The 14,542-nt window shown below is 30.4% G+C and overlaps 2 protein-coding genes and 1 non-coding gene across 3 annotated transcripts; 2 read left to right on the top strand and 1 right to left on the bottom strand.

Moving 5' to 3' along the window:
- The first annotated feature begins 5,154 nt into the window (after positions 1-5,154).
- On the top strand, positions 5,155-7,053 carry LOC123890091 (cytochrome P450 89A2-like). The gene has a single exon (XM_045939633.1). The coding sequence runs from the start codon at positions 5,161-5,163 to the stop codon at positions 6,709-6,711; it is 1,551 nt and encodes a 516-aa protein (XP_045795589.1). The 5' UTR covers positions 5,155-5,160; the 3' UTR covers positions 6,712-7,053.
- A 3,494-nt stretch (positions 7,054-10,547) lies between these two features.
- On the bottom strand, positions 10,548-11,065 carry LOC123890090 (arabinogalactan protein 13-like). Its single transcript, XM_045939632.1, has one exon. The coding sequence runs from the start codon at positions 10,987-10,989 to the stop codon at positions 10,810-10,812; it is 180 nt and encodes a 59-aa protein (XP_045795588.1). The 5' UTR covers positions 10,990-11,065; the 3' UTR covers positions 10,548-10,809.
- Positions 11,066-13,612: 2,547 nt separating this feature from the next.
- TRNAF-GAA lies at positions 13,613-13,685 on the top strand. The gene has a single exon. It is a non-coding gene; the product is annotated as a tRNA-Phe (tRNA).
- Positions 13,686-14,542: the final 857 nt, after the last annotated feature.

The raw sequence follows: 14,542 nt of genomic DNA, 5'->3' as shown, positions 1-14,542 counted from the left end.
GTTAAGCCTATTTTTATTTAAGAAAGTTTTCAAAATTCTCTTTATATAAATTTAAATTAAGCCCATAAATAATATGCATCACTTATATCAAACAATCATCTAGTAATTTTGCTCAAAAGATTTTCAAATATAAAACATTTCCATTTCACATAAGTATCGTACAATTTTTCAATTTAAAATGATAAAAAGATAAATTCCTACAAAAGACTCTAACCCACAAATAATCACGAGCTGGTCAAACACCACAGATGTCTGTCATCCAGCCCAATGACATCATCAATACATATTAAAGAGATCTTTCTCTTCGGAATCCAAAAATAAACTAGATCACTAATCAACACTAATGGTCCTTGTATTATAATTAATGTCTCTCACAATCACGTTTTCCTTTTCTCAATGAACTTCAACTTGAGGTCTTAGAATCCTGCACTAACTGTTGTAAGGGGTGAATCACTCGTACACAAGTTACCATCGTGATGATGTCACAAGGCTACACATAATATTATACAAGTATATACATTTTTATTTAATAGTATATATACATACCTGAGTATCTAATCATGTATTTAAATAAATAGAATCAAGTAGTCAAATAGTCACATATAGTCAAATAATCACAAAGTGAATTAAACAAACATTATATCATCATCACTAATCAACAATTAGTCAGACTAGGAAAATCAAATATATCAATCGCCAAATATATCAATCATCAAATATATCAAACATCGAAATTGAATCATTTAAAATGTATATAAAATCTAATCATAATTCTTCACTCGAAGTTAGTCTTCTAATTTGGTTAGTATTATCTTTATTCAACCTACTCCATGGAGATCTCTATTATGAGCGTAAGGCTCTTTCAACTGCCATAACATGGTCGTTTGCAAATCAACATATATCAAATATGTCTCAACCATTCTGACCCGAGCACTACACCTTATTATAGATAGTCCTGCACAGTCAGGTTTCACCACGTCGGGTTGTATGATTTCCTCCAGTCAGAGTGGCTATCTCTGACTATTGATAGGAGTTCAAAACGCCGGTGATCCTCATTAGGTCTTGAGGCGAACCAGCCGAACCTATCCTCAGTCTTACATACATTATAGTACTGTAAGAAACACCCTGTTTTGCTCTTCACCTCTCAAAGGTGATTAATTATTTAACTCTTCAATTTAATTTGTCTTTGTCAATATCTAACTTAGACATATTAATCCTCAAAACTCACCATAGATCACCTCAAACTTTCACCATAAACATTCAAGCACATGAACATTTTCAAATCATATATTGCAGAAGATTTATTCACGCATATAATCAAACTAAAATCAATCACTCATCATTTAACATTTTGCATATACCTTAATGAATATAAATTACTATATAAAGTACACAACACCCCTAGTTATAACTAATAATATATATATATATACAAGTAACACATTTCTTGTATAGGACACCTATTAACTCATCAAAACTTATTATTAGCAATTCCCCTTACCTCGAAGCTTTCCAAAATAACTCGAGCAATCACCTTCATATAGAACACCTATTAACTCATCAAAACAACTATTTCTTAACTAACTAGAATTATAATTAAATTCTAACAATACTAATGTATAAAAAGAAAGGCTTAATTAGTAAAATAGTCTCTTAAAGATATTTTTGGTTTCATATTGGTCCCTTAAAGAAAAAAAGTTCTGAATAGGTCTCTTAAAGAAAAAAAATGTCCGAATAGGTCCCTTAAAAACATCTCATCTCCGTTAATCAGTTTGGTCATTTCCGTCCATTTTTTCGAGGACCAAACTGATTAACGGATGTATCTTTAAGGGACCAAACTGATTAAAGAGATGTCTTTAAGGGACCTATTCGGATCTTTTTTTTCTTTAAGGGACCTATTCGGTCCTTTTTTTTCTTTTAAGAGACCAATGTGAAACAAAAAATGTCTTTAAGGACCATTTTACTAATTAAACCTATAAGAAATTATGCAAGAACAGGAACCTAACATAATTAAGAAAATTGCATGACATCTACTTCTTATTCTCACACGTGTATATGGTTTCATAGTAAATGAAACAAAGAATTTCAACTCATCATATGAATCCAAAGATTTCATTTTTAGAAGTATTCTCTTTTGTTACTATCTTGTTACATGGCTACACCTTACTTAGTTATCACTTAAAGAATCAATATGGTTAGTAAATATGAGTTAAATGTCAAAACTAAAACAAAGAAATGGACAACCAGTGACTAATATATTTGATCAAGTAGTACCATGTTCTTAAATTTTGGAAGAAATATGTTTAACTTTACACGAGTTAATCGGTTAAGCTAAAACTAGAAGGAATGAAAAACTAGTGACTGTTTTAGAAGTTTAAAACAAAAGGAACAAAAGAACCTAAACTTAAAAGGTAGTGAATATAAAGAAGAGTAACTATAGGTTTTTTTTTTTTTTGAATTGAATGAATAAATAAATGAATGGATAGATATAGATAGAGAAAGAGAGAAAGAAAGAATGCCAGAAGCAACGATGCACGTCAGGCTATAAACAATACCATGTAGCCACTCAATAGTCTATTTGTCCATCATTGGGTGAGTAACTATAGGTTTTAAAGTGAACTAAGGAGATCAATTTTTAAAAGAACAAATACAACCAAAATAAAAGAATATACGACTATGAGAAGAATGAAAAAAAAAAAGACATTCGGTACTTTTAAGTAAGAAAAATGTTATTTAAACATAAATTTTTAACAAAAATACAACAAAATTACATTTTTTACTTTTTTTAATATTTGTTGCACACCTCGATATACGTGCTATGAGTGAAGAAAAGATATATTGTATTTTTGTCCACTTTTTTTATGTTTATATAACATACCTCTTTAAGTAATTCTCACCTTTAAAGTGATAGTTGTGTGAAAGGTACTGAACACTAAGATCCTATTTATAGAGTTTCACTTCTACTTCTACATGGTAAATATATGTCCACGTTTTTACTTCCACTTAAGCCCACGTTTCCACTTCTACTTGTGAAGGAAAATTAAGCCACCATGATGCATGAGGTGTAATTCTTATCTAAACATTCATTCTTATCTCTTAATTTTCATTTTATTTTAATAACATGAATGATAAAAATTAATAACACTATCTTAACCTACATATTTTTGTGATCTCAAAAATATTTTTCTTTTCTTTTTCTGGGATAAAAGTTATACTGTTGAGTAAACCACTGTCAGAAATCCGGTTGAATTTTAAGCCCAAACTTTTATCATAGCCTACTGAAATATTTCATGATTGATTTCTAAAATTATTTTTCTTAAATTCACAGTCTAGAGAAAATATTAATTAGCAGTCTACACAAGATAAATATACTATCAAAGCACACATAAAATAATTCGAAAATAAACTGTTTATTTCCGACATATTTTTATAAACTATTTATTTTTAACGGTGTATACTTTTACACTCTCAGTTCTAAAATTTCAATCATAGCTTACATTAAATTAATAGATTAGATCTATAGATTTTCTTTATCTAAAGTTCATTTCCAAGAAAATAATTATTTAAACATTCTCACACTTTAGACACGTAACTAGGACTAACATGATATTGTATACTCTTTAAATAAATTATTTTCACAAACTATTGTGAAAATATAACTAAATCATCAAATCTATTTTATAAAAATACTTAAATTAATAATATAAAGAAAATACTAGTTTATAAAATTTTGGGTGTTACATTTATCGACTCCACCTAACCTAGGAAAAATAAATTACAAAGACAGAAAGAAAATAACCTTATTGGCCTTGGAGTTCCTTGGCCTCCTTGCCTCCTCCTTGGAGTTCTCTTAACTCTAGAGTGAATATTGAATTGCTCTCAATATTTTAGAATGAACAATAGTGAAGGAGGAATGCACTATTTACAGTTTTTCAACTGGGTTTGGACTTTTTCTGCGCATCCATTGCACCCATCGTGGCCACGATGGCGTGTAATTTCGCCTCATCGTGGCCACGATGGATCATATCATGGTACGATGGAAGATTTGCTTCAGATTTTTTGTTTTCTTCAACCGCCTTTCATCGTGCCACGATGACAAGTCATCGTGGTACGATGGAAAAGATTTGTTGCAGATTTTCTTCAATTTAAACCGTCTTCTCATCGCGCCACGCTAGATCTCATCGTAGTACGATGGTGCGCGCTGTTTATTACGTTTTTGCTCTTTTTTGCTGATTTTTCCACTTTTCTTGCTTTTGTGCCAAGTAACTTCACTTTTCCACGTATTTGCTTGCTTTTGGGTTTCAATTGCTATTAAAACTACTCTAATTTACTATTAAAAGCATCATATAATTGACTGTCATCAACCGGCGAGTTTTTTTTTTTTTGCGAACCAAGACTGCTAAGATTAAGGGTCTTGGCAGCCAATAAATGTTATCGACGGGTGTTGTATTAGCGAACCAAGACCGCCAAGATTTTTTTTTTGAAGAAGCTAAATTAGTCCACCCAAATTGGTACTAAAGAGAATCGAACTTAAGACCTTAAGGAGGAGCACACTCTCAGGTCACAAGTCAATACCACTAGACCAACCCAAGCGAGTTCGACCGCCGAGATGTTATTTTAAATTGGCGGTTTTTGGAATTTATTGGAGCCTTTTGGCCGCCGATAATAAATCCCTTTTTTCTTGTTGTGCTAATTAATCACGAAAGTCACGTTGGCTAATGAAAAGCGAGACACATTTAATTCGTAACCAATCTCTTGTCTTCTTGGTAATAAAGAGATAGCCTAATACTTCTATCTCAATATATAAATGCAATATGAGATCACCATTGAATTAAAAACTACTCCCTCCGTCCCAAATTATAAGGGAAAATAAAAAAATCACACTTATTAAGAAAAAGTAAAACATGATAATTTGAAATATGTTTTTGTGGGTTTTTCTTGGAATAAGTTGCATAGGAAGATGTAAAACCAATTTTTATTGGTTGTTGTTTATTGAGAAAAGGGGAGAGAGAGAAAATTAAATGTAATTTGCATTTAATTTTATGAGAATAAGGGAAAAACATTCTTGAAAATGATTTTTTCCCTTATAATTTGGGACAAAAAAAATGGGCTTTTTTCCCTTATAATTTGGGACGGAGGGAGTATAGTATAATAAACACAATGGATGCATCTTGGTTGATAATCATATTACTACTTCTACTTGTTCTTCTATGTCTTTCAATGCTTATTATCATCACAAGAATAAGATCCTCCATTAACCTCCCTCCCGGACCTTTATACATTCCTTTCATTACTGACATCCTCTTGCTACCAAAAATATCATTCTCACAACTCAAACCAATTCTTCATGATCTTCATGCCAAACATGGCCCTATCATTTCGGTCCACTTTTGGTCTACTCATATTTTCATATTCGATCGTTTCCTCGCACACAAAGCCTTAATCCAAAATGCTTCTGTTTTTGCCAACCGCCCAAAATCCATAAACAATAACATCCAACTTAATATCACATCGTCTTTCTACGGCTCCACGTGGCGCATTCTTCGCAATAACCTAGCATCTACCATGCTTCACCCATCACGATTCCAATCATTTTCCAAAACTCGCACGCGTGTATTGGAAGCGCTTTTAAAAGAATTAAAGTTAGAAGCTAAAGTTATGAACAATTCTGTTAAGCTCATCAACTACATTCACCACGCCATTTTTTGCTTACTAGCTTTCATGTGTTTCGGTGAAAATGTTGACAATAAAAAAATTGAAAACATAAAAAACATTCAAAAATGTTTGATTATGAGCTCCGGAAAATACAGTGCCTTAAATTTCTACCCAAAATTTGTATCTCGCATGTTATTCCGAAAGCGTTGGCAAGAATTGTCACAACTTCGGAAATTCCAAAATGATTTGATGGTTGAACTAATACAGTCCCGAAAGAAAGTTATTGAAAATAATAATTATGATGATGATGGATGTTTTGTTTGTTATGTGGATACTTTGTTGAACTTGAAATTGCCCGAGGAAAAACGAAAGCTTGATGAAGGTGAACTTGTTGCTCTTTGTTCGGAGTTTCTCACCGCGGGAACAGATACAACTTCAACTACAATTGAGTGGGTTATGGCAAATTTGGTGAAACACAAACACATGCAACAGAGGCTAGTAGAGGAAATTGAAGATGTAGTTGGCGATAGAGAGGAAAAGAAAGTAAGAGAGGAAGACTTAGAAAAATTACCATATTTGAAGGCTTTGATTTTGGAAGGGTTAAGGCGTCATCCTCCTTCTCACTATGCAATTCCACATGCAGTGACCGAGGATGTTATTTTGAATGGTTATTTTGTACCTAAAAATGGGACTGTGAATTTTATGGTGGCAGATATAGGATTGGATCCAACGGTTTGGAAGGATCCTATGGTGTTTAAGCCAGAACGATTTTTAAGAGATGAAACAAGTAGTAGTAATATTTTAGAAGCATATGATATTAGTGGTAAAAAAGAGATAAAGATGATGCCATTTGGAGCTGGGAGGAGGATTTGCCCGGCATATAAATTAGCAATGCTCCATTTAGAATATTTTGTTGCTAATTTGGTTTTGAACTTTGAGTGGAAGACTTTACTATCCACAGAAAATGTTGATTTGTCTGAAAAACAAGAATTCACTATGGTGATGAAACATCCACTACAAGCTCAAATTTCTCAAAGGAGTAAAACAGTCACATGATGAGTGTTTTGCAATGCTGTCTCTTCCAACAGGTTGCCTCTCTGTGACTCTATAGTTCCCTCTACCTTTCTTATTACCGCCACGAACTCAATCATTGTGTCTTCCGATTCTTCGGTGACGAAGTTAAACCGATGACGACGAAGTTCATCAGCTTGCATATATCGGATCTTGCTCCCTGTTTTTATATATAGTTTGCTTCCATGTGAGTATCTATTGTCCATATATATTAGTGTGCATCATTTACACGCTTCTAAGCTTAGTTCATGGTTGTACATGATTTGTTTTTTGAAAAGGTGGTTGTGCATAATTTATTTCATTAAAGAAAGGCCTTGGATTGCTCTGGATTATTAGACTTAGTTTACCATTACTTTTAATGCTTCCATATATACTTTCAATGTCGATACTATTATTATTGGGGTAAATTCTAATATGGTGGACCAGTCATGAATAACATTATAATGAATACGAATTTTACAAAATCCACTATTGGATTGAAAGTTTACATTATATAGATCATCCATAGAAAAATTTGGAAAAATTGAAAATCATTTGATATGTTATTGAGACACATCAAGATTAACGGTTTATTAAATAACGTAAATCTTGATGGGTTTCAATAACATATCAAATGATTTTCAAAAAATTTAAAAAAGTTTATGGATGATATATACGATATAAACTTTCAATCTAACAGTGAATTTCGTAAAATTCATATTCGGTAGACCACTTGTCCACGGTGGACCACTTGTGAAGGTGGTCCACCGTAACATTAGCCTTATTATTGGTTGTTCCATATATATTTTCAATGTGATCATGGAAGTCTTGCTCTGAAAATGCTTGATTGTGCTGGACAGTACTCTACTTAAAAATTGTAATATTTTTTGACATCCATATGTATGCCACACAAATTATCAAGGAGACATTCAAATTTTAAATTTTGGTAATTTTGGGATGGATATTTCCAAAGTGATGTTAGAACTTAGAAGTAGGAAAATAATATGTTCTAGACCGGACTTAAAGTTTATAATAACTGAGGAGATTTATCTCCCCAACTGTTGAGTAAGGCCTAGCTTACGGAGCAGCCCAAGATCTCGTCATCCAATAGACGTAAATTTACGAATACAATTTTATTAAAGTGGTCTAAAAATACAATTTTAATACAAAACTAATTCCAACACAAAATAAGTTTTATTCTTCATCATGTTTTTTTTTTATAAGCTTATTCTTCATCAGTTCATCATGTAAATCTACAAGCAAACTACGTTAGGTTTTTTTTTTTTTGACAACCGTTAGGTTGTTTGTTATAACTTTTTATATTAGAATCTTTTCTTTACTTGAAATGAAACGAAATTCAATTTTTTATTTTATTTAGTTTTTATATTAGAGTGTAGCTAGCTATGTTGAGCCTTTTATTGGGCCTCTTTATAGCCCATTTATTGAGGGAGCAATTTAAATGGAAACTTTTACTTCTTAACCCCCAATTTGTACTCCTACTCCACAAATTTTTCAAAACTCCAAATTCACCCCTGATATTTCTTATTAAAAAATTTAAACTTTTGCAAGAGAAATTCATATAATGTATTAAACATGACCGAAGAAAAAAATTTAAAATTTCGAATGATATACACGAGTTGAATGAAAAGTAGGCACTAAAAAGCATGGCAAGAAATACTTCAAGGACTAAAAAGTGCGAAAAAAATTTTAAAATTTTTTCTTCGGTGATGTTTAATACATTATATGAATCTCTCTTGCAAAAATTTTACGTCTTTTTTAAAATTGTTTCTTGTGTTTAATTTTTAAGTCTATGCTTTAATTTAAAAATAAAGCAAAATTTTTAATTTGTGTAATCAACAATAATAATTTTTAAAGTGTTTTGTAAAGACACTAAAATATTTCATTTTCTAAGTCGCACCTACTATAACAGTTTTCATCAAGTCACATAAGTGTAGCTCAAATGGTAGCTATCAGCGACATTAATTGAATGGTCGTGGTTCGAATCCCAAATTCCATATTTCTTCACATTTAAATGTGTGATAATATACTACCAAAAAAAAATATGTGATAATCTAGACACTAAACTACTTTAAAAAAAAATAGTTTTCGCCGTTAATGTTGCTATTAATTTTAGAATGAGTAGACTTTGAACAATTTAAACTAATGTTTCTCATCATCCCACTTGTGATGTTTTATGGTGTAGGAGGAATGACTTTATTTTTAACCATACGATTTTTCTCTATTAATTAATAGAGAAACACTTGGTTAGGAAGATCCATTTAGGCACAAGTTTTAGACACACGTACAAATTATAAAAAAAAAATTGTCACATCAATTTCACTTTAATCATTTTATTTTTATTTTTTAAAATTTTTTTGTGAATGTGCCTAACACATACTCCCTCAGTCCCAAAAATAAGAAAAAATAAGTTAACAAAAGTGAATGTATTTAAACTAAATTTTAAATCAAATTCATCAACTTTTGTTAAACATTTTTTGTTTATATTTTGGAACGGAAGGAGTATAATTTAAACTTGTGCCGTATAGTAGACTTCTCTAATTAATAAGATCAAGACTATTTTATCTCGGGCCAGAGTTTTTGAATGGCTACAATTTGAACTTTCATGGTTCAAATATCACAACTCTTGGTCTTGGCCGAACCCTCACGTAGCTCCAAGCTCCTGACTATAGTGAAACTAGCGTTATTTGTACGAAGAGCCAAATATATTTTATTTTTAAAAAAAACACATATTAAGTTTAGGGTTAAATATATTTTTTTGACAATAAAGGTTAAATATATTTTAAATTTTTATAAATTACACATTTTATATTTATTCCATTTGTGTGTCTACTTTTATTAAGGACAAAACTTAGATGTTGTTCCATAGGTCCAGTTTTTACTGTTCTCCAATAGAATTATGACACGTGTACTATTTTTTTTAATCAATAAACGCCGTTAATTTACATCTGTTTTCAACTGATTTCCGTTTTTCCATCTATCAATTAAACTTCCGTCAACCATCGCGTCCTCCATCCTCAGCCAACCACCAAAACACCACCCCTAAGATCTGACGGTGACAAAACCCCTATGTTACAGATCTATAATATATAACTATCAGATTTGAAGCTATGAGATTCATGGTGTGAATGATGTTGGGATTTCTTTTTGTTTTGAATATATATAATATATTAATTTTTACAAAAAATTTAGTTTTTAAGTCCTACATTTAATCTCTATATAATTAAAATAAGGACTAAAAATCTAAAATAAACAAAATTTTAAAAACTAAACATAAAAGTGGTGAATTTTGTAGAGATAAAAAAACATATATTTAATCATAAACTTAATCAATAAGTAGAAAAATGACAATAATCTTTGTAAATTAATTAAAGCAGTAGTAATAAAGAAAATAAGAATTGATTCTATCAAATAATAATAATAATAATAATAATAATAATTGACTGTAGAAAATTAAATCAATGTATTTCAAGAACTCATTTCTATGGTTAATTATTGAATATGTATTAAAAAAGACTAACAAGGTGGTGGGGGGAAAAAAAGGCTAACAAGGTAGTATTTAATTTTTCAATATAAATAAGTAAAATAACTAATTATCTATTATCTATTATGTTTTTCTATGTCTTGTCTTGACCATTGTTATTATTGAAAAAAAATTCTCTATTGTTGTTGTATAAAAATGTCAAAGCAAGACAAATACATATCTAAGTAATAATTTTTTGATATTTTTTTTTTGGTGAATATTTTGATATTCTTATTTGTGCTAACTTGATTACCACAAAAAATAGGAATAAACAATAAGCATGAAGTTTAAGTCAAATAAATGAGTGGAAGCAAACAATCACAATAATATTACATGTCAAACCAACAAAAAAAGTACTAGTACAATGATAAAATGAATGTGTTACATAAGAATATATCATTATATAAATGACACAAATAATAAATTATTAGTAAGTAATAATTCATATTCCAAACAAAACTAAATAACCCATGTCTTAATTTTCACTTCCTCACAACAAACTGCAGTGAAGTGACAAAAAAAGCACAAACATAACATCCTATGCACAAATGAAACTTCACAAATCAAAACAAAAACCCAAATGCAAGAGCTATGAGAGAAGCAAAAGCAGTTGGAACAAAAAGTGTAGTAGCATCAGAAGCTGGACTTGGAGCTGGTGCATCAGCAGCTGAAACACCACTTATTGCTATCATCAACATAGCAACCATAACTGCCACCAAAAAATTCATCTTTGATGCTTCCATTGTTGTTAAATTAAAAAAGAGAAAATTTTGAGACAGAAAGATTAGTGGGTGGTGGAAAACATTATGCGGCTATGGTTGGTTTTATATAGTTAGGGGCAGAGAAAAATAACGGGCAGACTGACCGAACTTTTTTTGTTTTTGAGAATTTTGAGGTTAACGGGCAGAATTGCTGCCCGTTTTGTTGGAAAGCATGTCTTTATTGAAAATTCTTGGTGGTATACAGCTGTCGCCAACGGTTTATGGGGCCACTACTTTATTTTATTTTATGAAACTACCTCTTTTATTTTTAAAATATAAAAAATGATAACCAAGAAATCTTTATTTGACACAGGTGGTTAATGAGTTTCATCAAAGTATGAATTGTTTGAAAAAATTTGAGTTTAATTTTTTATTAGAACAATTTCTTGGTTAGTCTATACTTATCTTATTATCGAACTCTGAATTAGTAAGATTCTCTTCTTTTAAGAACATATAATTAAAAATAGGCTTAATTGCATATTTTGTCTCTTATGTTTATTTTAAGTTTTAATTTGGTCTCTTACGTTTAAAAAATTTCAAGGTGGTTCCTTATGTTATTGATATCATTTTCGTTAAATTTTTAGTTAATTTCTTTTAAAATTTTCACATATTATCCCATAAGTTGTCCATGTATGCAAATTCATTAGTCACGTAGACGATTTAAACAAAATTTTGACTAAAATAATTAACATAAAACTTTTTAATCATAAAGGAGCAAATTAAAACCTAAAATAAATATAATGAATTAAATATGCCATTAAACCTTAAAAAAATATTTAAAAGTGTTATGTGTGAGCTTTTTTTAAAGGAAAATAGTTGGTGTCTTTTGGGTTGTGTCAAGGTTTGGTTGGCCAATAATTTGGATTACTGCTTAATTGGTTTAAAGTGATGAATTGCTTTGTGTTGTGTGTTTGATGACTTAACAAAGTCGTCGGGTGGTGAGTACTGTTGAGCTGGTTTGAGACTTTTGTTATCTGGATTATTGCAAATTTACAATTTTCTTTGATTCTTCCTATTGTTTGTATCATATAATACAATTTTCACATTGATAATTTCTATGCATGTAGAACTAACTTTCTTCACAAAAAAAAAATGCATGTAGAACTAACTATAATCTTAGGGAATTGGATCTGGTGCAGTCACTTTTCCATGCAGTCGTTTTATAGTCGTCCGATCGTAATCGGACGGCTTAAATAAATGCAGTCAATAAATAAGTTTTTAAATCATAACCGTCTGATCTTGATCAGACGGCTGTAGATGGCCTGAATGCATGACTGCACCAAAAAGGTGACTGCACGGAATCCGGGTCCATAATCTTAGTTAACTTATTCTGGAGTGTTTTTAGGGGTCGGATACCAAGTTTTCAAAAAAAACTTATTCTCGAATGCTTCTCTTTGTTTTTTCATTTAATCGAGTTTTAAGAGAAGTGAATTATGGTAATTTGAAGTGTATGATTATATGTGAAGAAATAGTTGTCTGTGAATTTTTTATCAATCCATTGGAGGAGAGATATATATTGAGGTCTGCCGATATTCTGGTGTACGGCTGGGTTGGGGGAAACATGCAAATGTCTATTTGACCGAGGATTTTACTGTAAGGTGGGTCCTCAAAGCTACTTCAAGTAAAGTGGTCAAACATGAGAGAGTGTGTTCTCACAATTAACATGCGTTTATACCTTTTGCATTTTACACTTTTGATTTCCTAGCACTAAAGGCTGTGAATATTTTGAAAAGAATTCAAAGAGTCGTGCATAACAATATGAAGTCTCCTAGGTCTCAAGATGTACTGTTCAAAAGGATTGATTTTGCCATCTAAAAGGGTTAGTGGCGCAGTTTATTATCTATTTACCTTTCATTTAGATGTAATTATCTTATATATATATACATATATAATTAATGAATCTCTAATTTAATACCAAAAATATTTTAATTTTATCATAAAGTTAGATAAAAAAAAGGTAAGTAAAAATTGACTAAAAGTAAAGCCAGTGGCGAGGGGTTTGGGTAGTACGTTTTAGGTTATGGGTTCGATCCTCAGTTCATTGTAAAAAAAATAATTAAAAGTAATTCTATTTATATATAGGTTGTTCGATTTCAATTTAATGGTTGATATTGTTTTAATAGAAAAAGCTTAATTACACTTTTGTTCCCTTATGTTATTTTAAGTTGGTCCTTTATGTTCTAAAAATTTCAAGTTGATCCCTTATCTATTTCTCTGTTGCATTAGTTCGTCCCTCTCATCAAATTTTAGGTTTCAAGTTTGTCCGTTATGTTTATTTTAGGTTTCAAGTTGGTCCCGTATGTTTTAATTTTGTTTTTTTTTCATTAAAAGAAAATGACATGGAACATGATTGGGTAAAAATGGCCATGTAGAGACTAACTAATGCAACAGAAGAAAAAATATGACACCAACTTGAAACTTTTAAAACATAAGGAATCAACTTAAAACTTAAAATAAACATAAGAGACCAAAAATATAATTAAGCCATAAAAAATACAATTTTCAACATAAGCCATCCTCCGATATAATATATTATTGATGGCTAAGATTGAAAATTGTGTGTCTTGTATTAATTACAACAACATATCCTAGAATAATAACCAATGCGGGGATAGCTCAGTTGGGAGAGCGTCAGACTGAAGATCTGAAGGTCGCGTGTTCGATCCATGCTCACCGCAATAATTATTCTACTTTTCTTTTTTTTCTTAAAAAAAATTGTTACATTACATCAAAAGATCTAATAATAAGATGAATTTAATATTTTCTAGAAAAATATGAGCTTAATATAAAAAATTACAAATTTTTATTCAATACTTTCTTAATTTATTATTAACGTTTTAAATATTTTTTTACAAGATTTTTTTTTAAAGTACACAATTATTATTGTCAAAAAATAAAGGTTATATATATTTGATTCAAAAAGGGTATATATATTTGGTAAGAAAAACGGGTATGCATAAGTTAGTCAAAAAAGAAGGTATGTAAATTTGTCAAAACATATATTTAAATTAAGGTGACTCTGTCCTTAAATTAATTTCCTGTATTGATTCCACTTGTTTGCTTAAACTCTATTATTCAACCAAAGCTCATTCAAGGTCTCACAGATGAAGAGCTCAAAATTGATTTTTGAACAAAAATATTAATATCAATATAAGTACGTAACTCACTCTGTTTTAACTTTCACATGGAACTATGAAGAGAGTTTTATGTGGAAGGTAGAACTTTGGGATGAAACTATGAAAGGGATTTTCAATCGAGTCGAAGGTGAAACTTTCAAATAGAGAGATGATACCTTTTTTTTTTTTGGTACAAAGATGGATTTTTTTTTAACAAGGCAAAATGATAGTACAAAGATGGTTACCTTATTATGGTTACCTTATTATACCCGGATGGAGGGAAGAAAAGCATGTTTTATTTTTTCATAGTTAAGCTAATTAATTTTTGTTACTCCATCCATTTCAAATTACTTGACTTTTTAGAAAGAAAAAAAAAGAAATTAAGAAAGTTTATTTTTGCACGGGAATGGATTCTCTCA

The sequence above is a fragment of the Trifolium pratense genome, linkage group LG6, assembly GCF_020283565.1.
Source record: "Trifolium pratense cultivar HEN17-A07 linkage group LG6, ARS_RC_1.1, whole genome shotgun sequence".
In the NCBI taxonomy this organism is placed as follows: domain Eukaryota; kingdom Viridiplantae; phylum Streptophyta; class Magnoliopsida; order Fabales; family Fabaceae; genus Trifolium; species Trifolium pratense.
This window is presented reverse-complemented; position numbering and strand designations above follow the sequence as displayed.